This window comes from Erpetoichthys calabaricus, chromosome 12, assembly GCF_900747795.2.
Source record: "Erpetoichthys calabaricus chromosome 12, fErpCal1.3, whole genome shotgun sequence".
In the NCBI taxonomy this organism is placed as follows: domain Eukaryota; kingdom Metazoa; phylum Chordata; class Cladistia; order Polypteriformes; family Polypteridae; genus Erpetoichthys; species Erpetoichthys calabaricus.
In genome coordinates, this window is record NC_041405.2 from 44,148,507 (window position 1) to 44,175,989 (window position 27,483).

At 39.2% G+C, this 27,483-nt stretch overlaps 1 protein-coding gene across 4 annotated transcripts in view; it reads left to right on the forward strand.

Moving 5' to 3' along the window:
* LOC114662111 (glutamate receptor 3) overlaps positions 1-27,483 on the forward strand; it is a 410,431-nt gene that overhangs the window by 341,650 nt on the left and 41,298 nt on the right. For all 4 annotated transcript variants that reach the window (XR_007936331.1, XM_028815450.2, XM_028815448.2 and 1 more), the window contains exons 11-12: positions 6,459-6,832; positions 10,129-10,327. Coding sequence is in view for 3 of the 4 variants with exons in the window: in XM_028815450.2 (XP_028671283.1) it covers positions 6,459-6,832; positions 10,129-10,327 (573 nt within the window). In the remaining variant the exon portion in view is untranslated. The remainder of the gene's footprint in view (positions 1-6,458; positions 6,833-10,128; positions 10,328-27,483) is intronic.

Consider the following 27,483-nt stretch of genomic DNA (forward strand, 5'->3'; position numbering starts at 1 on the left):
TGTGGATGTCACAGGATTGCTCATATTTATTGTTTAAGGATTTGCTGAATCTCATTGTGGAAATAAATTACTATTACTAAAGTAGATACTCTTCAGATGTAAAAATCACAGCCATTATTTTAGGATTCATATTTATTTTAACCTTATCTATCCATACATCGAATGTGCCCGCTTATTCAAGATTTAGTGTTGTGGAGTCTGGAGAATGTCTAGGCAATACCGGGTGCAAGGTAGGAACAAACTCTGGACAGAATGGCAGTCCAATGCAGGGACTATACCCACACTTACTGACAACAGACTATGAGCAGACAAGGACTGAACATGCAGATTGTAAACAGGCTGGTTTTCAAATCCATTCTCCTGGACCTGTGAGGCCTTCTGTATTCAAGAATTAGAAACAGCAGGAGGTATAGACACAGTGAAATCAGAAAGTCCTTGAAAATGCATCCTTCCTGTCTAAAATAGGCTGCAAGGGTCAGGCACTGCCTGTTAAATATCCCCTTTACTTTCATCTTTACTTGTTTATTTTTATTTTACAATTAAAATCCAAATTCTTTGGAAGCACACATGCATTCAAAACCTAAGAAAGAATGACAAAACAAAACACTTAAATACCAAAGAATAACATGACTTAGTGTGACTTTTAATGATGATTATCTTCTTAAAAAGCACTGGCACAGGAAGGCAATACATCAGAACACATCTAATCCACTTCAGTGAAGACAGGAAAAATCAGGCGCTCGTTTTGGCCAGCCCACCGTATCAGACGTGGTTGGGAGATAAAAGGGCCAAAGACGTAAAGGCTTGTTGATCCTACTGGACTACTAGAGACAGCAGCAGTAGCTGCAGGAGTTAGCAGCTGCTATTTCTTAATATCTTATTAAAATATTGTTTACACAGTGATGCACCTACAATATACTGAACATCCTCAACATGTTTGCTTCTCTAATTTGAAAATTCCAGCTAAAATCTTCAGCTTTTCTTTCAATTTTCTGTATTTTGGCCATGTTTAAATGTTTTTACTTATCCTATACTATTAAAAATCATAGTATGTGAATTTAAGGAAAATTATTCTTTAGTACAATCTAAATAATTATATATATATATATATATATATATATATATATATATATATATATATATATATATATATATATATATATAAATGTAAAATAATTCTAAATCTAAATGATTTAGTGAAATAAAGCATACATGTTTGTCAAGCCATTTATACCATAAATCCCAGAGCTGTATTGACTGCAGGCTATTGATTATTTTTCCCAGCTTGCTACAGTTACACGTAGGGAACCCAAGTGTATCCATCTGATCGGTGTGTCTGTTGGCTTAATTGGAGCAGCGTGGTGGAGCACAACCAAGGGGAGCCAAATTAAACACAAAACAAGAAAAGCAAGCAAGCAATAGACTATCAGTAAAGAAATGGCAGGAAACACAGGAGAATGAGATAGGAGATATCGAAAATATTACAAGCTGATCATTTCAATGTTAATAATTAATTAAAATAAATAAATACAAATTGAATATTTTTGTTGGGCGGCATGGGTAGCGCTGCTGCCTGGGTTCACTTCCTGGGTCCTCCCTGCGTGGAGTTTGCATGTTCTCCCCATGTCTGAGTGGGTTTCCTCCGGGCGCTCTGGTTTCCTTCCACAGTCCAAAGACATGCTGGTTAGGTGGATTGGCGATTCTAAATTGGCCCTAGTGTGTGCTTGGTGTGTTTGTGTGTGTCCTGCGGTGGGTTGGCACCCTGCCTGGGATTGGTTCCCTGCCTTGTGCCCTGTGTTGGCTGGGATTGGCTCCAGCAGACCCCCGTGACCCTGTGTTCAGATTCAGTGGGTTGGAAAATGGATGGATGGATATTTTTGTTTGAGGAAGGCTATGTTTGTGTGTGCCAGCTATGAAGGTCACTGTGGCCGCAGCTCATTTATAAGCTTGTAATTTTATTATTTTACGGGTCTCAAATGAAATATGCACAAATTAACAAGTCAACCCGATGCTTCTGTGACTCAGTCTGCACTGATCTACTAGAAGGAGTTTGAGCCGTGTGACATTTCAGCACTACGGCAATGAACAGCTCCATTGGTGCTCTCACGCCATACACCTCAGTAGTGAGTTTGTGGACAGCAACAGATTAATCCTGCTTGCTCCACTGACTGCTGTTTAAATTAAATTGATACATTTTGTGTGAAAAAAACATGATTTCATGGTTATATTTAGAAAAGGAGTATCCAAGTCCACATTTGATTCTAAATGAGCTTTTAATCAGAAGCTAATTCTACCCTCCTACCTTTATGAATTACATCTCTTAGCTTTCAAATTCCAAATTCTAAAGTGAAGTCAAGAGTTATATTGTCTCCACACCTTTACTTAAACTGACTTCTTCCTTTTCTTCATTTTCCCATTTTTCTAAATTAATACAGTAAATGTAATCTACTTAATTATATAATGGTGAGTCCTGATTTTATGAGTGAAAGGGTTTCCTGTTTGTTGAAAATTAAGACTTGGAGTGAATGAAATGTAGAGGTGCAAAAGGCCTTCTACTCTCTGAAAACCCAAGGAGAAGATTATTGTAGAAGTAAACAACATTAAGGAAACTTACAAAAAAGTTCCAAACAAAAGGGCTATGGCTACTGAGATATCAAAATTGAAGCAAAACAAGTACTAGTGGTAGTAGTGGTATTGTGATGTGCACAGTGCAATGACATTTTTACAAAGTTTAAATGAATACTAACTCATTTCCACCAATAGCAGCTTTTCTCAGTTTGGAACACATTTATGTGAAGGCCAAGTAAACATTGTCTAATAAAAACCTTAAACAAGATGAATTGTGTCTAATCAGTATTATTGTTCTCAAGTCATAGACCATAATACAAAATATGCAAGACAGGTTTGTATCAAAAATAAAAGAAATATAATGATGAATCAATATCAATGCTGATGAAAGTGCTCAACAAACATGTGCTTAACTCACCGTATATGAAAAAGGTTCTGTCAGTGGTAATAACAGGGGTAATGAAACGTAATGTTTTGACCACCCACAGTCCACCCCAAAATAGTCAGTCAGGGGTGAGCTCCCTGCTATGACATAATTCACATGCTGATCCCTGCAAAAACAGCAGAGGGGAGAGTAAAGGCTCATCTGCTGACCTTCCGCTGGCTTGTTCTCCATTCCTGAGATTAAGGAGCAGTCGGATGAGAGGTCCAGCAATGCCACACCTTGTAAAATGAAACCATGTAGGTATGACATTAAAATATCATTATTCTGCACACTTTGAAAAACTGACCAAGCGTATTAGCCCATGTACATACGGTATTTATATATAACTGAGAATTGACAATGTCACAACAAGAAGTACGGATATTGTGAGGTCAGCTTAGGGAACCAGTCACACCATCTGTGCCATCCAGAGCAAAATGAGATTAAAGTTCTTGTTATAGAAAAGAATCATTTGTATAAATAAACTACAATATCACTTAGAAATATGAATAAACATAATTAACCTATTCAGTAATTTAACAACAGTCTGTTTTACGTATTGCATTAGCAAATTAATTTCACTTAAGTGTATTTTTTCTGAACTTTATAAAGCACACTTATACTTCTCCCTTGCATGGTTATTTATTATTTTACAATTTTTACACATTAGATTTATTTTTTTGCATTTTAATGATTAATGGTATCATAAATTGCAGAGCCCCTGGTCAGACTTGCTAGTAAGATTCCAGTTAATTACAAGAGATTTTATAGTGATGAATGTATGACTTAACAAGAAAGTAATTCAAACCTGTGCTGCCCTGGCATTTCAATGATTAGAGGATTTCGTCAGCACTGAAATTGAGTAGTAGATCTTAAGTTAAGGAGAAAAAAGGCAGATAAGAGAACATGCCAAAGTCAAGGCCACTCCACTTACTGCAGACATGTGCCTGCACCCCCCGCTCCCTGGTGACTCTCTCCGGCTCCGAACGTTATCCTCGTTTTGCCACAATTGTGAACTGATGCCCGAGGGCAGCTGCTGTACACAACCATATTATAAAACCTTTGCTGCCATGTCTTTCAACATAAATTACAGACTGACTTGTGGAAATGTTCTCTCTCTCTGTATACCTGCAGGAAAGTCTAACAATGGCTGAGGAATAAATCAAAAGCAAAGGTGGCAAATATTTGCCAGTGACTTCAAACAATAAATTACTCTTGTTTTCTTATTGCGTTTTTTCATTTTAGTTTCATTTTTATTTTTTTATACTAGTGTAACTTTTTGCACAACACTGGGAAAGAATGTGGCAAATTGTTTTTGTTTATTTTGTATTATTATTGTTTTGTATAATTATTTACATGCCTATTATTATTATTCTTATTATTATTATCATCATCAGTATAATTCCACTCCTTTCACTGTATGAGGCCTGCACAGTCGTCCTGCATTTGTGCAGTTTTGTTTCCTGGAAATCTTATTCCTCCTTTAACTGTTAACTCTTTGTTCAGCCAGTCTGAGCTCTTGTGGTGTGTCTGTTAAGTGAGGCGACTCTGACGTGATCTGCCAGCTTGGTTGCGGGTGGTTACCGACTTACATCGGGCGCTGCAGGGATAGCGCCAGCTTTGTGCATGCTTTTAATGGAAGGTGTAATTATTATTATTATTATTTTTATTTTCAGTACTTTTTCCATTTTGTATTTTTATTATGCATCACTATTTTTATTATTATCACAATTATCAGTATTATATTTCTTTTTATACTAATATTGTGAAGTACAAATTTATTACAGCTTTTCCCCACTATTTTTAACATACACATCTACTGTAATTACTATTATTAAATATGTATCTGTCATTTATGTCTTGGTTATTTCTGCACTTTTGTATTTCATCATGATTATCACTTTTAACATTAATGTGTTTACAGTCTTTTATAATGTATTACTGTTTATATCATCATTGTAAGATTTCATTCTCAGACCCTCGTAATCCAATTAAAGGTCATCTATCCCAAAATTTAAAGTAATAATCCACTCAAAAATAATATTTTTATGTTACTTGACCCCATGTACTTTTCAGTGCCGAACAAGAAAAAAATTTTATAATCATGTTTTAAATGCAGAATGGAAAGAAAAACATTTATGATATAATAGACAACCCAGTTGTGACCAATGGTATACAACAACAAAAAGTGTGAAAAACATCTATAGAAAAAAGAAAAAAAAAACCTTGTCATTTATCCAGTTATATGCTCAATATAAGCAAAACAATTGCTTTTTTTGGTAAAATATTTTTTAAACACATAATTCTGGAAAAATCACACATCATAAACAAGATACATTCCCATAATGCCACACCTCTGACTTGAAGATCTGCCCCTCCTCCTCATTAATTGGTCAAAAGTCCTGTCTTCAGTTGCCTTTCCAATCTTCACTTACGTAATTGTGCTTTCATAATATGAATTTGTTTTCCTGGTCTTTTCATTTTCTAGGTCATCATTTTTATTATTTTAATCAAGGATCAATTCAATTTTAATTTTGTCATTTTACAGTGCTTCTCTGTTATGATCGTCATAATTAGAATTATCATTAATAAAAGTATTAGTATTAATGTTTTCCTTTTATAATACACTATTATATTCACAAATTGTTTCAGTTTTCAATTATAATGTATTATCCTTTTCATTATTATTATTAACAGGTACAGAGTGAACATTTAGGTTTCCCTGCTCTATTGTATTATTTCATTGTCGTCATCATCTCACTGGTGTGGCAAGTTTTCTACCAATTTCATAACTCTTTCATCTTTATTCACTAGCCTCAGGCCCAAGCCGCTGTTATGGTGCACTTGCAGACATGTCATTTGAGAGAAATGTTGTTCCACCTCTCTTTTCTCGTATTGGGAACAGAAGCCTGACTTGACTAATTAGACACTTTTGATTTTGTCTGAGAACACTAGTGTATGAATTTAGGGAATGACAGTGAACAGCCTAGAGGGGGTAAAACAAATCTGAAATTAAACAATACCCACAGCTGCCAGGAAATCAATTGTATCAGAGAAGTGCGCGGATTTCCACATTATGAGTGCAATTCTGCTGCTCCTTGAAATGTGAGTGAACATAGAAACTTGCTATAAAGTGTGTCAGTCTGGTGAGTTGCTTTTTCAGAGTTTTCTATTGATGTATTTCTTCTCTTAAAGGTCGCTTTGCAAATATCAAATGATTTTAAACTTGCAAGCATTTTTAACGACAACTTCTGCAGATTAATATTATGATGTTTAGGCGATCAGCCTCATTTGTCAGTCCTATGCTCTCATTCTCAAAGCTGATATCTATCACCTAAACCCAGTACTATTAAAAACTGGTAATGACTTGAAATATTAAACTGCTTGACTTGTAAATTGCTTTACTGTGCTGTTAAAAGAAATGATTTTAAAGTGTGAAACTAATGTGAGCATTCTCCCCTTTCAGAGAGCAGATATAGCCGTTGCACCTCTTACTATAACACTGGTGCGAGAGGAAGTGATTGACTTTTCTAAGCCTTTTATGAGCCTGGGGATCTCCATTATGATAAAGAAGCCACAAAAGTCCAAACCTGGAGTGTTCTCCTTCCTGGACCCCTTGGCATATGAGATTTGGATGTGTATAGTGTTTGCCTATATCGGAGTCAGTGTGGTCCTCTTCTTGGTCAGCCGCTTCAGTCCCTATGAGTGGCATTTGGATGACAGTGATGAAGCACGTGATCCCCAGACCCCGCCGGACCCTCCAAACGACTTTGGGATTTTTAATAGTCTCTGGTTTTCCCTGGGGGCTTTTATGCAGCAAGGATGCGATATTTCACCAAGGTTGGTTTCCATTACATCCATCACCTTTTTGCATTTTATGGTCATAAACTAATGCCATGGTGCATATATGTTATTGCTTCACCCCATTCTTGTATTTCTCCCATCCCATTCAAATGCAAGAAATTCATCATTCAGTATTACGCTTTCAGCCATGCATTGTCTTGACTAATAACTTATATACACCATGCTGAGACTGTAAAATGCACAGGTTTATTTTTATTTTGCTATATTCGGGCAACTCTTGGAGGGCTACCGTGTTTTTGCTGCATATCCCATTTTACGGTCATCTGCTTGGTGCATATAACCTACGTATGCGATGCTTTCACCAGGACCAGCAGCTGCATGCACATTCAAGCAGGCATCAGACCTTTCATTTCAGTCACTCTCCATCTCATCCTCTTCTGAGAATCAGCTCATCTTTCAGCTCATTCTTTCATCCATCACTCCTCTGTTCATGCTGCTTCAGTTTCAATGTGCCTAATGAGAAAGGGTTTTGGCCTTTTTTGTTGCTTTTTGTTTTGGTTGGCAGTTATATATTAATCAGCGTGTCTTATTTGTGTGTGTGTGTGTGCATGTGCCTTATTTGACTTAGTCACCTCCTGTATTTATTTTAAAGATTAACTTTGTACGTTTGTAGGCACGCCTGAATTTTAAAAATAGGTAAACAGCACACAGTTTGCTTCAAAAGTGATTAAAAAGTCGGAAAAAAGTCATTCGGAAAATAAAAATAAAGCATGCCCCAGTTTCTGTGTTCAGTCTTTTCTTTGACATCATACTCCTATGTCACCTCATGCAGAGCGGACCATCGCTTCTGGAGCATTATTTTTTATTGTCACCAACTGCATATTTGCCAGCACCTTTAATTCCAGAAGGTTCTGGATGTCTGTGGAGCCCAAAGATGAACTCTAATTAAATGCTCAGCCACTCTCACTTTATCAGACCCATCCTATGCACAAACTGCTGCAAACCCTTTCCTGTAACTGTGTGGCGGCCGAACTGTTTATTTTGATATGGCTATTAGAATGCTTCTTCTTAATTTACTGCTGTAATTTTTATCAACGCCCACAAATTCAATCTCTCACAAGGCTGTGCATTTTTTTTATTTATTAATATCAAACTGGCAGCTCTGGCATAAACTAGAAGACAGGTTCACTAAATCAGCTAAAAATTGAATTCAAAGGTCAATGATAAAACGATAACTATATCTTCCAAATCCCCTAGGAAGTGAAAAGGAACGTGAAATAAAGGCCCTGTTTTATTTCTTTATGTTTTTGATCCTACCAAACGCTCTGTGAATTTCCTTCAGGAGATGCTTGTCTTGGCTGTCAGTACTAAAGGCCATGGCCATTTGAGCACTAAAGTCACAAAGGACACATTCATAATGCGGCACATTTAGAACACCCTCAAATCTCCTTCTTCAGCCGCCATTGCAGAATGTTCTCGTTGTCAAAGCCAGAGGATGTTGTAAGTTATTCATTTAAAATATTTTTTCCTTTACTTCACTATTGGCATGTAGACCGGAAGAATCCTAACTCACCTCTATTAAGTCAGTGGGTAACTGATGTTATATACGAGGTATTATCTAATTCTTACTGAGAGGATCTGTACAAAACGTCTTCCAAACCTGGCAGGATCTAATCAATAACATTTTTGAATAAGCATTTAAATTGATGAAGCGGATTCTCTTCCCTTTTTATTCTATTTATTTACTTTTCCTACTATTAAAGTTTTACTCTGTTGGCCTAGCCCTCATTCTCAGGGGTGAGGGTTGATTTGCTTTGAACCTAGTTTTGTAAAAACTTGACTTGCTGGTATGGAATGGTATTTCATTTTAATAAATTCAGATAAATAAATAAATCATTTTTCCTTACCCATCTCGTGATCTTGAATGTTTGGTTTTCTCCTCATTTGAAAGGTGCATTAAGCAGTAATTCAGCAAGGTGGAGTCAATGATTTTAGCATGGTAGGCCTTGTATTGACCGTTCTCAGGAGGTTTGTGTTCAAACTGCGTTTACTCCTGGAGATTTAGGCCACCATTCCTTTTAATCAGCACAAATGATTTTTGGCTTAAATGAGCTTTTATTGCTTGATGTTTCTTGATCCGTGTGGCACGACTTGCCATTGTGATAACCTTGAGATTTAGATCAAATACAAGCAGAACCCTCGGATAAGACAAATCGTTTTCTTCTCTGTTACAACAAAATTCTAAGGAAAATGTACGCAAATCTATCTGTCAGCCACGGTTGGGCTGTGCTTATTTTTCGAGTATCTTTATCCTTTTTAAATAAGTCCCTGCATACAATACATTCACAAGACTCTGGTCTTAAATAAAATTCAGAATCATTTATGTGAATGTTTCCATTTGTGTGTGTGTGTGTGTGTTTGATTAATAAAGGCATCTCCTCAGGAATGAGAAGGCCGATCAATCAAACCGTTGTCCGGCTCTGTTTCCATGCTTGTGCCTTGCTCGCCGTAAATCACTTACTGTCCACCACTCCTCACAGTTTCTTTCTTTTCATGATTGTTTTTTAAAGGCGCTGACATTTCTTTAGATAATTTTATTGCATGTCAGCCGCTGAGTGGTTGGTGGACAGATGTTTATATAACGTCAGCAATTCCCCCCATGAACGAGATGCCTCACATTCTGCCGCCCTCCGGCGATTAATTTCTTTCTTTCTTTCATCCTTGTCTTTATTTTCTTTGCACTCAATCATCATTACTTTATCCTGTGTCGTCTGCTGCCTGTGATTCAAAACATCAGGTAGTGGAAGCTGAAAAAAAATTCATTGTTTTCATTTAACATTCAGGCTTAATGCAGCGCTTTCAGAATAAATCCCATCCCCAAAGCGGTTTACATTTACCCAGAGCAGGAGCTCAGGCGTGGGGACTGGAATTGGGATCTTGTGCTTTACAGTCCACACCCCTTTACCAGTGGGCCACACTGCCTGAAAATGAGTTTCTAATCAACTCACTTGAATAATAAGAGACCCTTGTATGCCCTTTCTTTCAAATAAATATTTAAATTGAAAAGTCCTATTAAAATTAATACAAGCTGAAATGTAGCCTAGAAAGACTTGATGCTACTGGAGGTTTCACTGAACAAACAGATTAACTGTTAACCATAACAAAGTAAAGGGGGAAAAAATAAGTCGAATTGTAAAAGCCATACTTTGTATATAGAGGGTACAGAACGACACCAATTTGGTTAAACAGTGTGAAGTTACTGAGTGAGAGGAGCCTTGTTGTTTGACTGTGACTAACAAAAGCATCTGCTGTCATTTTCTCTTGGAGTCTAGATCCCTCTCCGGGCGGATTGTTGGAGGTGTCTGGTGGTTTTTCACTCTGATCATTATTTCATCCTATACTGCTAATCTTGCTGCCTTCCTCACTGTTGAGAGGATGGTTTCCCCCATCGAAAGTGCAGAAGATCTCGCAAAGCAAACCGAAATCGCCTATGGCACCTTGGACTCTGGCTCAACTAAAGAATTCTTTAGAGTAAGTATGTCTTGAATTTCATACAACAAGTGTGCCAAGCCCGAGAAAATGAAGCGGGGCTCTGCAGCCAGCTTTGTAGCAGTGCCAGACTTTAAAATAGCTGGGGGCATGTGGGCCACAGAGTGTCATAGTGGGAATAATAATCAAAACTGCAGAATTGCCATTACCACTGGTACGACAACTGCAATAACACGTTTAGCTTTTATGAGTGTTTGAATAGATGTTTCAGTACTATTGCCATTCACATTAAAATTAACAAGTCAGTAGTACTATAACATAAAAAGACCAATTAGTGGAGCCTTTAAAGTTACAACTATTCGCTTACACTTCACATTACCATTGAAACAAATACATATTAGCTCGGTGGTTACCACTGCTGTCTCACAGAGTCTGAAGTCCTGAGTGTGAATCCCACACCCGGTTGTTGTCGGTGTGGAGTTTGCACATTCTCTCAATTTTCTCCTGGTACTCTGGTCTTCATTCAGCCTCAAGAAGACATGAAGATTAAGTTGAGTGGTGACTCACAGTAAATTACAAGTATATGCGTGGATTATGTCATTCTAGCTGAGTGTGGTCTTCGGGACAAAAAACAATCCAAAGACTCCCAAGCAGTTTTACTATATCCATGATCTTGGAGAGGCATCGGCTAATTCTTAAGAATTACCCAGGGCACAGGACGTGGACCCACCTGTGCTTGCTGCCCCACTGGCTTTCGTAAGAAGACACTGGCGATACCATATTTTAGCTTAATCACTAGCATGTAAGTCCTAGTAATGTTTGTCTTGAAAAGATACCTCCAGATAGACAATGTTTCTAGTGCCCTCCGTTGCTGAGGTTTTTCACTTGCACGTTGTTGTGCTGCAGCATTTGCTTCGTTTCGATGTTGTGTCTCTTCATCTACATCACATGTGTCAAACTCTGGTCCTCAAGGGCCGCAGTGGCTGCAGATTTTCATTCTAACCATCTTCTTCATTAGTGAGCCGTTTTTACTGCTAATTAACTTCTTTTGCTTCAGTTTTAATTAACTTGGCTCAGGCCCCTTAATTGTTTCTTTTTCCTTAATTAGTAGCCAAACAATAATGAGACATCAAACAAGCCACCATTTGACAGAAAAAACTGAAAAATCAACAGATTTGGAAATGTCTGCTGTGGCAGAATAAGAGCAGCAACAAGCCATTGAATTAAATAACGGGCTTAATTAACAGCAAAAATCAGCTTCTCATTAAGAGACTGATTGGAGTGAAATTGGTTGGAGTTTGAAATCCCAATTTAGCTGGTCGTCTGTTGGCTCGTTTCATGTCTCATTTCTGTTTGGCTGCCATTTAATGAAGAAACAAATCAATTCAGAAGACTGAATCCTTAAAAACAGGGCTATTGAAATGAAGGGAAAAGGAGTTAATTAGCAGTGAAAACTACTCACTGATTAGGAAAAGGGTTAGAATGAAAACCTGTAGCCACTGCGGCCCTCCAGGCCCGGAGTTGACACCCCTGATCTACGTCATTAGCACAACGTTGTTGTTGCACTGCGGCGTTTACTGCACACAGGTCTTTCATAGTGAGAAGTGAAGTGCATGCAAGCACTGAAACAATTGAAAAGTGCATACATGCGCCTTCTAGTGGCTATGGTTGAGCATGAGCAGAGCGGACTGCTCCATACACACAACAGGTCTTTCATTGATATATGTGTCTAATGATGGCCTGGCATCCTGTCCAGGGCTGGTTTCTAGCTTGTGCTCAATGCTTCCTAAGGCCCTGAATTAGATGAGCATGTTATAAAATAAATAGGAGGATTCATGCAAAGATTATTATTAGAGATCAGTATCGGTATAGCAAGGAGTACAACTACTAGTAACTGAGAATGGAGGAAGAACTACTTTACGGCAAAAATTTGGATTTAAAGGCATACTGAGTTTACTGCCAGAATCTGCCAAATTTTCTGAATTATCTAAAGTGGTCTAATCGATCTTTTGTGAGCTCAGAGGTTAGCACTACAGTCTTGCATCTTTAGGGACCTGATTTTAAATCCCAGTCCTGTTTGTGTGGCGCTTCCCTTGTTTGATATTCTCCCTCTATCTAGATGATTTCCCTGGGTGCTCAATCCAAAGACATGTATGTTATGTTAAAACGATAAAACTAGATAAGCTTCATATCACTGTGCACATTAGTGAAGTAACAAAAGATTGGTGCCTAGTCTTGCTAATATTAATGAGTGAATGGCCAGTATTAAGTGGCACAGTGGTCGACACCAGTTACCCACACCCCATATATCCAATTAACTTCGCAGTTGTGTCACTACCTTTGCACATTTTCACCAAGTCTCCATCTCTCATCTAAATTAGCCCAGTATGAGCACGAGTGTGTCTCTTTGCTTGAGTGTGCCCAGTGATGGACTGGTGTCCCTACCACCACTGACTTATGACCTTATGCCTATTGCTCTTGGTATGTGCATCAACTCCCTACAATGATGTAAAGAAAAATGTGGCTTCAGAAAATAGATGAATAATTGGTATTAGAGTGAGAAGAGTAACAGAGGGATCCAGTTAAGGTTGGATTACTTCAAGGATCACCATTAAGCTTATTTAACTCAAATTATGAATGTTATTTCTGAGGGAATGGTGCACGTTATTTGCAGATGACATGTTGTGGAAGGGAAACTGGACAAGTGGAGAAGAGCTAAGGAGGATAGAGGCCTTAAGATTAATAGGAAAAAGACAGAGTGCCTAAGATTTAGGGGACAAGAACAAGATAAAGACGTTAACCTCTGGGTATAACAAGGCAGAAAAGTTGAAATAGGACAGATTCAACACTAACAGAGAAGTAGATAATCTATAGAATACAATTATGTTATGAAAGAGACGGCTGGTAGCCCAAGTGGAAGGATGGGGGAAGGCAGCATCTGCTAAGAGGAAAAGTGACTGTTTTAGAGGATGAGAGACAAGTAATATCAACAGAGGCTTTGCACCAGACAGCAGCAATGCCAGATACTCAAATGATGTAACATTGTGAGCAGAAACTGGCTTGATTCTACTCTTCAAAAAATATATAACTGCAACACCACCCCAATGACCAGTGATACTTGTCTTTCCCCGGTAACAACAGTAGGGTGGAACAGCCATATTTAATCTGAAATAGTCATTAGGTTGTTGCCAAGTTTCTGTCAAACACAAAAAAATCAATATTATGCCCCACAATAAAGTCTACAATAAAAGCTTCTTTGCTATTTAGAGTGTGGATGTTGAATAGGTCAATTTTGCATATAGCTAGAGGATTCTGGCATTTGACGCATTAATGATGTAGACCACAATTTTTCAAAATTTACTGCAGGAGGCAGTCCAGTAGTGATAGCAGAACAGCAGCATAAATACAACAGCATCAAGATCAAGTCAATGTACTTCTTAGAATGATAATAGTCAAGCTTCCGATGCAGTACCTGGGCCAGTGCAGAATTTTTAAATAGCTAAACAGAAGGAGCAATGTTGCCATTCAGTGTTCAGTACACTTAAAAGCATACAACTCCCAAAAAGAGTACCTTATAGCCATAATCCAACATAAAATCCACAGGAATTCAAGAAGCAGACAAGCAAGCAGGCAGTTCAAAGTGAGAACAGACAACCAAGAGTGGTGCCACCCCAGAAAGCTTCTCTCCCATGACAGTGCCAAAACAAAATGATCAGGATAGAAAGTTTACTGATTGACTATACTCCTCCAACAGGATTAATCAAACAATCTTAATTTTATATAGTACCTTCCCATGGTTAATACTTGCAGCACACTATTGATCAGGCAAGTGCGTGTAGCTTACGGACCCAGGTCTTAGCCACTAGGCCATACTGCCTGCAGCTTCCATCAGGTTGTAGGATCTTGACTGCTCTTGCCTTTGTAATTTGGTCACTAACAGATGCTTGGTAATGCATTTAAGGAAGATCAAGCTAAACAACCAACGACATGAATTATTAAAAAAACAGAGTTCCACACAAATGGGACAAACAAAAAAAACTGTGATCTAAGGAAATCAGGAGCCACCATTCATTTCTCAAATGTCAGTCTTTCCAATACGTGGTCATGTATTGGACAGCATCAGGTGCACAGCAGCAGCCAACCCTGGATGTGAAATCAGTTCAATAACTACTGTACTCCACTAGTTTGAACTTACCATCTCCTCTCAGACACGCTAACTACATTCAGAACAATTATGTGGTTTGTGTCATATCCAATGGAGAGTCTCTTGGTTTGTTGCTGACTACTCCAGAATTGCACTAGAGGCAGAGCTGCCACAACTGGGTGATGTTAAAAGTGGTGTCCCTCAGGGGTCACTGCTGTTTTTAAGAAACTCAATGATCTGGACAAGAATATAATCAATAAGCTGGTTAAGTTTACAGATGACATCAAACTAGACGGAAGAGAAAATAATTAGGGTTAGGGTTAGGGTTAAATTGTCATAGAGGGACTTGGACAGCATACAGGCCTAGGCAGATATGTGGCAGATGAAATTCAGTGTAAGTAAATGTAAAGTATTACATGTAAAAATGGTAGGTTTGAATACATCATGGGAGATCTGAAGCTTGAAAGTGCACTTTATGAGAAAGACCATAATGGACCCATCACTATCCACCACTATCCGGACAGAGTACAGAAGCGATGAAGAAAGCTAACAGTGTGTGATGGCAACATATCACAGTGTGTGGAGAACAAGCCAAGAGAGGTTATGCTTAAGTTATAGAACATTGTAATGAGGATTCACCTGGAGTACAGTACTGTGTTCAGTTTTGGTCTTCATATTACAAAAAAGATTTCAGTTTCAGTTTTACCCTAAGCCTAACCCTTTTTCAGTTTAAGCAAACAGAGATTTAGGTTAGACATGATTAAAGTACTTAAAATTATAAAAATAATTAGTAGAGTAGAACCAAGTTGTTACCTTAAGGCAACAAGAGCAAGTGGTTACAGTTGGAAACTTGTTAAGGGTAGATTTTGCACAAAATGTTGGAACGTTTTTCTTCACACACATGGAATAAAGCACCAAGTAGTGTAGTGAGGAGTACGACTATAGGGACCTTAAAAGCTTGACTTTATGTTATGGTGGACAATCTAGATGAATAGGATGGACAGGCTTGTTAGGCTGAATGGTCTGTTCTAAAACCTAGGCCGAGGGCTGGGGTAAGGATGCATCTGTATAGTAACTGCAATGAAGGAAGTGAACAGTCACATATCTACAAAGAAAAGAAAGGGGACAGCTCCTCAGGTCTTTGCACCCAGGGGCATCGCAAAGCTTTAATCAGATGAGTGGCCAGCAAGGACCACATCACACAAAAAAGATGAAAGGCAACTTTTTCGACCAAGATGGAGTAAACACTAGTGTGATATAAAAGGAAGCATGGCTTAATTAAGCAAATGGATAGGACAGAGGGGAATTGTTAATCCATTCAAAAGAGTTAATCAAGAGAGGCAAAGCGCCCTGAAGCTTATCAGCATAACTGACACTGATTAAAGTTCATACCGTAGGATAATCTGCGTGTTGGGGGACATCAGAGGAAGTGCGATGCGCTAACAGCAACGTCTGTGAAGGTTAAGTCACTGCAGACAATCAGAAGAGCTCCACTTCGGAGTTTTGGATAGGCGCCGGCGTTTCTTGTCAAAAGAATAGAACAGTGAACAGGATCCAAAATATCTTGAAGCTGCGAAACACACCTAATACGGTGCTCAGAAATAGTTAAAGAGAGTACTTGAAGCAGATAAACACAGTATTGTGCGTTGAGAGAAGCAGGCAAAGGGCTGCCAGTTAGATAATTGAATGGTGGTCAGGGACTTGCACATTTCAAATATACTTCATAATGAGTGCCCTAGTTACATCCTCGCTCTTTAAATTGGAAATGGCATGCGTGAGCTGAGATTCCATGGGAATTTTAATTAAAACTGCATTTGGCTGGAAAAACCCTGATTAATAGGCCTATATTTTGACTCATATCCTCAGTGAAGACATTTTGCGTTTAATTAGATCCTTATGGTATAAAACCAAGGTGAAGACATACCAAATCCATGCCTCTTTGTCTCTAAACAATGCAACTGAATTGAACAACAGAAGCAGGAATTTGAGAGAACATCGATTAAATTAACAATTGACTTTGACAGATTTGTCAAGCACTGAATTATTGTCTGTCTGCTTTTTCACTCGTTTTCTTCTCAGAAAATGAAATTAGTGAGTCGAGGTAATAGAGTTGTTTGCATCTCAGTGTACTGCTGGTCTACAAGACAAGCTCTGCTCTACTACTGGGCCAATGTGTCCTCTGGGGTCATTCAAGGGTCACCTGCACATCTGGTCCTCCTGAATCTTCTTGATAAGCCCTTCTCATAGCACTTTAGTAATTTGCAAGCCTAGCTGGACCATACACTGGGAATGCCCATAAATTCCAAGGGCACAAAGCCTCCAAGTAACAGTACAGAATACTCTTCTCTCTTTGCCGTCTGAATGAGTTTGTGCTACGAATCAATGACAGTACATGCCGTGTCAGTTAATGACTTGCAATCAGCTTTTCTAAGGTAAAGCCCAGTCCCATTAACCTTGAGCATGGGAAAGGCCCTATATAAATAAAATGTCTTATTATGATCTCTACTATTATTATTATTATTATAACTGGGTTCAATAACAGATGGGAAGATTGACAAGGCATGCATTTTCTGAACTTTTACGATAAAATGAAGTTCCACTTGTGCACCATTCTTTGAAGTTTTAGTAAATTTCAGATCTGTGTGTGTCACAAATTTTGAAATTTTTAATTTCACCTGAAATTTTTTTTTTGTAATGTTGATAATCCCTACAGCCACACAGGTCTCCACTGGGTAAACTCCAGAACTTTACAGATAAATGGAAGGTCTAACTGGGCCCTGTCCCAATGAGCTTCAATAAAATACTGGTCTGTCTGGCTACTTTTTATGACCTCCATAACTGTAATGAGCCATGCTCTTTATAGCGGCCATAATCTTTATCGCTCGCAGATTTGTGACATTTTTGATAAAATGAAGTTCCTCTTGGCTTCTGTAATATGTTTCATGACTGCTTAATAAAGTCCAAATGAACCACGTCTATGTGACTTTTTGTGCTTGGGTAGCATTCCTCTTAGCCTTATCATGCTGAGTTTTCTTAGTAGACTTTACGCTTGTTGCAACCATTGTTGGGGGGGGGTAACTTGTTAAAAGTAATGTATATTACAAAGTCAAATCCTTTTTTCAAGTAACGAGTAACCTAACACAATAAAGTTAAAATACTCACATCGCTATAAAAAAATAGACAGGTATGCACTACTGCATTACTAAGGAAGCTTATTCTCACCACCCCAAAAACGTTCTCAGAAGTATTGTTATATTTTAACAATGATGTTGCCTGCTGCTGTCTGTGTGTAACATCATGCATGCTCACTCTGGTGACAGCTGAGGAAGAGGCTGAAAAGGTGCATAGCTTGCAATCAAGTGAAAAGAATTTAACGTTTAATCTTGTATGTGCTATGGGGTAAATTTAATCTGCCCAGTTTAGTGTCACCGAGAGTGTAAGAGCCACTTGCTAGTTATTTACGTTATATTAAATGTTTGTCTATATATTAGTGCATAGCTATTGGAGACTCTTACAACCCCCCACAAGCTTAATTCAAATTGATATATTCTAACTATTTCTTGTCCCTCTGACCACAGATTAGTCTCAGTTAGTAACCTGCCTTGCTGTATGTAAGGCATGGAGGGCACACAGTTTCAAACTGGGCCATAACGTGCTCAGTTGTATGTACAGAGCTGTACGTGTAGAATGTACTCAATGTGAAGTAAAGCGTAGAGAAATAAACTCAACCTTAAGTATAAAAATAACTGAAGTTTAGCAAGAAGAAACACTTTTCTTTTTTTTGCCTTCTACATGTGTACTGTATAGACTGTTTCCTTGAATTTTCACTAAACCTTTCTGGACCGAGAGATTTCTTTTAGCATGCGTCTGGCCCATGTTTGATCCTGTAGCTACAGAGAGCTAGTGATTAGTGCAGCAGCACTGGGTGTAAAGCAAGAAGCAAACATGGCGGACGGTATGCCTGTCTTTTGTGTACTATTGCACAGGCCAAGCAAAAAAAGAGTGTGCTGCGTGCAGTCCAGTAACAAAAATCTGTAAATAAAGTGTCAGTTTAGTTTAATCCAGTTAGCTGCTATAGATATTTTGAAACAATGTGATTGGGTGGCACAGCAGCAAATCTTCAGGGGCTCACATTGGGGATGGACAAAGTGCATGGGTGTTATTTACTTCACAGTACAGGAATGACTAAATGTATTTATAAAACACCAGAACATGATCAAAGTTGACTATGCTTCTGGTTCGTTTCTATATGGATTTAGGATTAAATAACACATGGTGGACCAGTCAAATGTGCAGTTTTTCATACAAAAGAGGAAAAAGTAGCACAAAAGTAACACACTGTTTTGTAATGCTTCACATTTTATAACAAGTAACTATTTTATACATTTTGTTCTCTAAGTAATGAGTAATATAATTAAGTTACTTTTAAAAGTAACGTTCCCTAACAATGGTTGGGATACTTACCATGAGCTCCAGCTACACAATCTTCTTTAAACTTTCCATTGTCTACAAGCCACCAGGCTTTGAAATTTGGATTTTTATTTTACTAAACTTCAGGTCAATGCTCATCCATAAGAATTATAAACTGAACATCTCCTTAAGATGGGTCCATGAAATTTCAATGTGCTTAAGATCCATCTTTCTACTGTTTCATGATCACTTAGTACAACTTTGGACTCTCCATTAAGTGCACTGAGGCCACTGCAATCAGGAATTCTGGTAAAGTCAAATTAGATGACGATATCTTCCTAGACTAAATTCTACACTCCTCAGAAGCACTGCTGTGTAGAGTTTCATGAACTTCCATTCCATAAGGACATTGTTTCTCTGGACTCTTGTTAATGAATGAGTGCACTGGGCTTCTGGCTCTTAGCCTCTCAATAAACTGCTGCAACACCAGCATCCTGTCGTGAGGACCATGTTGACCCATTGAGCCTTGATTCTCACTACACTTGTCACCAACTCACCATCCTGTGTCACTTGCTGTTCCTTTTCTAGCATTTCACGAGTCCAAGGCGGATGGTGCTTTTCCCAGCTTATCACTTCTTTATTGCAAAAGTGATAGCAAGCAAAATTACCAGATTTTTTTGCCCATTTTCTTTGAGAATTGTGCTTGCCATTGTGATACAGCTATTCAAACCCCTAGGCTTGCTTCCATGGCTGGATATATAGCATTGTGTATGGCTCAGTGGTTGCACACACATACCATGTAGCCTACTGCTCAGTTGGACTACCCGGAATAAAATGTAAAAATCTAGATATCATGAGAAGGGTTTATATTGTGTGAATAAGGTAGCCATAAATATGAGAAAATGTAGGGGTCCCAGCCAGGATGCCCCTTTAATTGGGCAATGATTTGTAGAAATTAAATATTTCAGAAATAAATTGCAAGAGTAATGCCTTTCATAAGTAGAATTAGCCTTTAGTCGTGACTGCAGTGTTTTCTTGGGCACCTTACGGTCAAATGACACTAGGGAATCCATTCCCTGACGGGTTTATCCTTTCGGGAATCCCGGGCTCCCGGGGATGACACAGTGCACGGGCATCTCACATATGAACGGTTTTAGAACGACCGACACTTATTTTTAATAAAACTACTGTAATATGTTGACACAAATAAAAGACTAACCTTACCTACAAGCAGTTCATGCTGTCATGTAAGTACATGTATCTAGTTAGTTGCGGTAATAAGAGCTTAGAAAGCACAACGTGTCCAGCGTGCGGTTGTCCAGGCGAGAGCACACCTTCGTGCAGAGTACACCAGCCGCTGAGAAAGCACGCTCTGCCTCCCCTGAAGTAGGCGGCACAGTCATCAGATACTGATACACTTGTTCTAAACAACGCCCGCACTTGCCGTTGCTCTGAAACACTGGCATTTCAGCTTTTACTGATGCATCCAGTTTCTTGTCATCATTCTGTGATGGCAAGTTTCTTGGCACAGATAATGCAGATGTAACAGACTGACGCATTGCAATTTCAAGTTCCTGTTCAAAGCTGTTGTCTGATGAAGTGCAAGCTGCAGCAATGGCGCCACCTTAATTATTTTCAACTATAACTCTATTATTTCTTGATCGATTTTTACACTTTTACACGCTATATATGCGAGCTTGGCCGTTCCCTTTTTCCTGGGAATTACAGCAGTTTCATTCCCAGGAATGCGGGAATGAAAAATGTCTGGGAATCCTGGGCTCCCGATTACCGGAATGGATTCCCTAAACGATACCAAACTTCCTGTGTTAAGGTGTTAAGTGGGAAGGGCCGGAGTGGAAGCGACGTCAAGATTCCTGGTGCAGGACTTCTTACTTGAGAACGGGAACAGAAATGTTAGTGTCAACTGCAGAAAGGGGTTTCCTTAAGCATTCACCAAGCTCACACTTTATTTATCTGTTCTTAACTTCCCCATGGAGACATATAAAGTACTACTGTGAAGATCAGCCCAGCTACAGTCAGACACAGACTCAGAATGTCCCAAAATCACACACATTTATTATCCTTCTGCACACAACACAGTGCCTAAATCCCCAAGAATACTCAGTTCTTTACTTTCCTTTCTTTCTCTTCTTCTTTTCTTCTGCCACCTCCACTCCTCTCCCTCAAGCTCCGTCCTCTGCCTCCCGACTCCGAATGGAGTGAGGCGGCCTCTTTTATACTTCAGCCAGAAGTGCTAAAGGTGCTCCCTGATCAACTTCTGGCAGCACTTCCACCACACCAGGTTTCCAGAGCTGTCCAGGTGCCCACTGTTGGTGGCCACGGGCCCCAGCAAGGTTGAGCTTCTAAGCTTCAAGCCCGTGGCCCCAGTGCAAACCAGAGGGGGGTGCCCTCTCGTGTTCCGGGGAAGGCACTGCTGTTGACATGTCCTCTCCCCTTGTCCTCTTCTCAAAAGGGCGTCCCAACTGGGCAAGGAATCCAGCTGTATTTCACACTATCTATCTATCTATCTATCTATCTATCTATCTATCTATCTATCTATCTATCTATCTATCTATCTATCTATCTAGAGCCATTAAATTGAATCATTCATGATTATTCCTGTTAAGGTCATCTAAGAAAATGAGTAACTTTAAAAAACACATTTATCGCCTTATTAGTGGATGTCCTTTTGCACCGTAAACAAACCTCACGCTGTTCCAGTGTGGTGCCGAGGTGTCACCCGCTGTACTCGGATCCCAATCCAGGCAGTTTGTGGTGTGGTAACGAGCTATCAGCGCATACTCCTAACCTCCTCCTTTCGCATACATGCACACACACACACACACACACACACACACACACACACACACACACACATAAAAGACTCTAACTCTCAAGAGAATTAAAACTAGAGGACGATGGAACAGCCAGAGCATTCAAACCCAGCTAAGGATATGACATGGTTAATGTCTTTGCAAGAAGGGATGCCTAATTAACAACGATAATTACGGTAGGCCTGAAACTGCCGTCAGCTCACCCAAATTAAGAAATGCTAGGCGCATGTTTCTAGAGGCAGAATTGTTCCCTCTCTCCCTTTAGAAAAGAAACAACACAGGCGGATTCTATTTTGGTTGTAATTATTGGAAATGAAGCAAGCAAGATGAATAAATTTGAGGTTGGGGAGCATCTACGATCGAGCGATTATAGTATAATTTGATTTGAATTGCTTGTCGTGGTGTGTGGAAAGGGCAGTCAAACAATAGACTGGAATTTTAAGCAACAAGGTTACAGGCATAGGAAAACGTGCCAAAGGAAAGCAGAGCAAGAGTCTGCAGTGTTGCCAAAGAAGTTAAAGAGCCGTGAGTAGCGTGTTCTGCACAAACCTGAAATAATGTGGTGGGCAACCGGTAGGATGTTTCAGATTTGTACCGAGTGAAGGAATCAAGGCGCTGAAAAGCAACACAGGAGACGACAGATTTATTCAAACAGACTTTGTGCTTAATGAGCTTTTTCCCCTTGTGAGGGGTCACTTCAAATGAATGCTGAGGCTTGCAATTTTTTTTTTTTTGCCTGCATTGCAAGCTGGTTTTGCTTCTGCTGCACAATATGTCTGGTCATTGAAAGGCTCCACCTTTGAAGGTATCAGAGGGGATATCCCGAAACAAAGGAAGATAAGTGTTAGTTAACACAAGGATCAAGATGGATTGAGAAAAAAAAAAAAATACTAATTAAAATAAATGTAAATGTGGTGCTAAGCTTTGCAATAAAAAACAAAAATGCATGGAAAGCTCATCCTTCTGTTATTGAGCACACTTAACCCTTTTGGCCCTGGATTTTCTGTTTTTATGAGAAAAATTATTTTGTGAGATATTCTCCACCTTTGGGGTTTCTAGGAAGCTCAAAAATGAAAAAAAACAAAAAAATTATAACTATTATTATACGATAGCTGCCAAATACTTCCAATACTACTTGTTTCACTTCTGTGTTTCACAGACTGTATGCCAGTCTGTGCTAATAGTAGCACACCATGGTTCCCACGGCTGCAAACGTACCTGTGCTTTACAAAAATTCCTGCATATACATGTACTAGAGATAGATAGATAGATAGATAGATAGATAGATAGATAGATAGATAGATAGATAGATAGATAGATAGATAGATAGATAGATAGATAGATAGATAGATAGATAGATAGATAGATAGATAGATAGATAGATAGATAGATAGATAGATAGATAGATAGATAGATAGATAGATAGATAGATAGATAGATAGATAGATAGATAGATAGATAGATAGATAGATAGATACTTTATTAATCCCAAGGGGAAATTCGCATAGGATGTCAGGGCCAAAAGGGTTAATCCAGTGCAGCGTCAAAGTCCAAGGGCCTGGTGTAAGGAAAGGAGCCATCTCTGGACTGGACAGCAGACCACTGCAGTCTTTACTTTTACTCAACAGGACAATAAACCTAATGGTGTCTCATGGTTGGGGATTGAATCTGCAGTATCCAGAGAAAACTGACAAGGACACAGGGACTCACCTCGAATGGTCTCTGAAGATGCAAAGCAGCAATGACAACTGCTCTGCTACCTGTACTTCAATCCCAAGAGTCCAAACCCCTTATTCCCTCATTAGCGTTAATTCTTGCAGAATGATGGGTGAAACCCAAACAGAGCTTAATTCATTCTGGCTAAAGAGCCTTATCTAAACATGCTTAATAACTGTTGGCTTCAGTGAGTCAAAACTGTGAAAGTGAGCCACCTTCCTATGAAATGTCAGCATTTTACAGTGAAATGACATCTTTGACATTCACTTGCTGAAAGCTGGTGCACTTCTGCATTTTGATTTCACACCATAGTGTAAAGTTGTGGTTCAGTACATATTTTATAGGATTTGCTTTATAGAAGGTAATCTAGATGAGCATTTATTTGACCGGCAGGACAAATTAATTTTTATTTGCCATCTGAGAAGAAGCACATCCTAAGAAATAGGACCAGCTGACTTACAAAACTCAAAATAGTAAAAAAAAAAGACTTCACTCCTTAGTAATAACAGTTTAAAGGCAGGAGTTTAAACATTTGTCTAATAAATTAAATTTACTAACCCAAGAAAAAGTGACTCAGCTTCTCAACAATGTGATCCTCTGTGCAACATGAACATGTGCGTATACTGACTTGACACTCTTATCAATATGTACAGTGCAGTTATTTCCATTGTAACAGGACAGGGCACTCTTACTTCATTTCACCCATACCTGGAATAATTGCTGCAGAGCCACAAATCTCTCTATTATAATAAAAAAAATCTTGGGAGACGAGACTTTTTATCCTGTGACGAGACGTGATCTTTTGAAGAGAGACACTTTCACGTCCTGCGAATCGAGACTTTGTGCTAAGGGATTTGACCATGTTCGGGGCCGGAAATAAAAGAAAAAGAGTAGATGACAAAGTAGAACGTCGTAAAGAATTCAAAAACTTTGGCGCGAAACACATGCAGAGCAGGTTAGAGATAATGGAAGTACAAAAATTCGAAAGTCTCAAAAAAATGGTAGTAAAGATCACATTAGCGCAAACAAACAGAAATTATTACTCAGTAAAATAAAGGAACAGCGAAAAGAGATTGAATATATTGTTCGGATTTAAACTTTAAGTCAGAGACTTGTAGATCATCTAATTCGTGTTGCCATCAGGGAAAAGTAGTGTTTCTTCCCAATGAAGAGGCGTAACCGCAAGAATTAAAAGATTTGTTGATTGGTGAAAGTGAAATCCAGCAAGAGAAAATTTCAAGCTCCACGAGACAAGACTTTATGCAAGAGATTTGGAAAAGTCCTAAAACATTTACAACCACACACGCGCGGCTCAATCATTTCTCATTTGTGTGAATGCTACTGTCAGACACAGTTTGTGTAGAGAGAAAGAAACGATATTCACTCACGGGCAGTTATACGTTGTGTTGTCACGACGTAATTCCAGACACGGAATCAAAATTCAATGTGATATTGACGAAAAGGTAAAAGCGAAAAGAGATTGAATATATGGACATAGGTGATATGACAGAAGTGTGTAGATATTGTTTGGCTTTAAACTTTAAGTCAGAGACTTGTAGATCATCTAATTTGTGTTGCCGTTAAGGAAAAGTAGTGTTTCTTCCCAATGAAGAGGTCTGTCCGCGAGAATTACAAGTTTTGTTGTTTGCGAGTGAAGTTGCTAGAGCGTAACTCAGGCAGGGGCGGCCTTAGGCCAAATCCCAGGGGCCACCACGCCAATATATATTGAATATAAAACAGAAAGAGAAAATAACGACACAGCTGAAGGCAATGTGGCCGAAAAAAAACATTGTGTTTCTTGTTAATTAGTACGCTGTATTTACTAATGTCGCTAGAGTCGGAGCAGTAAGCTATATGTAGTATTACAACGTTCTGCCGTAATGAGAATATCATGGGCCACCACTTGGTTTTCAAGTTAAGGACACGCGCAAATAGAAGCGAAGCTAGTGCAAGTGGGCGAGTCGTCTTACAAGTTAATGTTTCACCTAGTTTTAATAAAGTATCAGTGTTAGCGCTGTAGTCATAGGTGGAAATAGCGAAAGCTGGCAAAACGCAGCGGCAAATTTCAGCAAAAGTTAAAAGCTTGTGTCATGAGCACATGGCGGCTATGCAGTGTCCGCAACGGACGTGGCCATCCGCCGTACATAAGATACCATATTGACATTGGCGGGCAAAGGGGCCACCGATTCTTTCTCTGCCCAGGGCCCGCCATGGGCGTAGAGCCGCCCCTGGCTCAGGTAGGTGGGTTGGCGAGCGAAACAAGCAGGAGCCGAAGCCCCTTAGTATTAAAAAAAGACACATTTATTGTAGAAAAGGTTCAAAATGTAAAGAACAACATCCATCCATTATCCAACCTGCTATATCCTAACTACAGGGTCACAGGGAGCCAATCCCAGCCAACACAGGGCGCAAGGCTGGAAACAAACCCCGGGCAGGGCGCCAGTCCACCTCATGGTGTGCACACACACTCGTCCACACACTAGGGACAATTTTAAATCACCAATGCACCTCACCTGCATGTCTTTGGACTGTGGGAGGAAACCCACGCAGACACGGGGAGAACATGCAAACTCCACGCAGGGAGGACCTGGGAAGCAAACCCGGGTCTCCTGACTGCGAGGCTACCACTGCGCCACTGTGTTGCCCATAAAGAACAACAGAATAACAAAATAAGAGCACCCTGCTGCCTCTCCGAGTCTTCCTGAGCAAACCTATACCCCTCTTGGCCTGGTGAGCTGGATCACTCACGCGCCCCATCTCAAGTGCTACACTGTAATGCTGATGCTTCTTCTTCTTCTGTGCCTCTCTCTTACATTGATGGTTTCTTTGACCACAAGTTCACCCCACACCTAACCCAACCCTGCATGATGAGAAGAGAGTCTGGTGCCCTCCTGTTAAATGATTCACAGGTGCCCTAGGAAAGCAGCATTTATTGCCCACTGCCAGTGCCCTGCTCCTTACACCCACACACAAGTTTGCATCGCCCTGCCAGTGTGGATTTTCCTTATATCTATGCCCCTAGCTCTGAGCTTGGGCAACACTTCACACCACACTTCTGCAAACTGACGTAGCACAGGCATAAAGTTTGCATTAATTATATTAAATGAACTTGAATTAATGTTTATTCCAGTTGAGGTTGATGCTAGGGACACAAAATGGCACACCTTTCAGGGTGACCGTAACTCAACCACAACTTGTGAGGATGGCCATTATACCTTCATTCACCAATTAAAATGTATACTCAAGTAAATAATGGGTGGACACTTTTGTAGATTTTGGTTCTCATCATAAATGTCAGATACACTTTGTGTGTTACTGATTCCAATTAATAAATCAATGATTTTTGTGAACTCATTGTAGCTGTGTTCGTCGAGGGCTTCCAGATAGTTTGAAACAATCCAAACGCAGCTAGCAGACAGGCATTCCAGCACTAACATGGCCTGCCATACGTAAAACAACTCCACAGTCCAAGGGGGTCTTTCTTTTAAAGATTTTAGTGAAATTCAAAGCAAACAGTTCAAACAAAAGAAGAAGGGAAAAAATGATAATGCACCCAAAAAGGGGAGAAAAGGGGAAATGTATGGTTTTATGCTTGAGGATTAATTATCTTGGTTACATTTCTTATGCTTTCTATACGTTATCTCATTTACTGTGTCTACATACATAACAAGCTTAACATACCTGTATATTAACGGACAGAAAGCCACATGCCCTTAATGCTAATCTGTCTAACAGGTCATGCTTTTTCTGCTATCAATCTAAGGGCTATTCTACTGTCACACAGCTAACATTACAAACATTCATTTATCTTTAACTTATAGGGGGTTAAACCAAATCATCCATTATCTATGTTAAGCTAAATTATATTCAAGTTCAAAGCTAAGCAAACTAAAGTAAATTTACTATTACCATTAACTATAAGGATTTGGCTGTTACACTCAACTACTTTATTGCACAGTCAATTGAAATAATAATAATAATAATAATAACTGTTATCTATATAGCACCTCAATCAGCGCTTATCCCAGCAACATCAGAGATAAGGCAGGAAACAAGCCAGGACGGGAAGGCGGCACACCGTGCACACACACAAG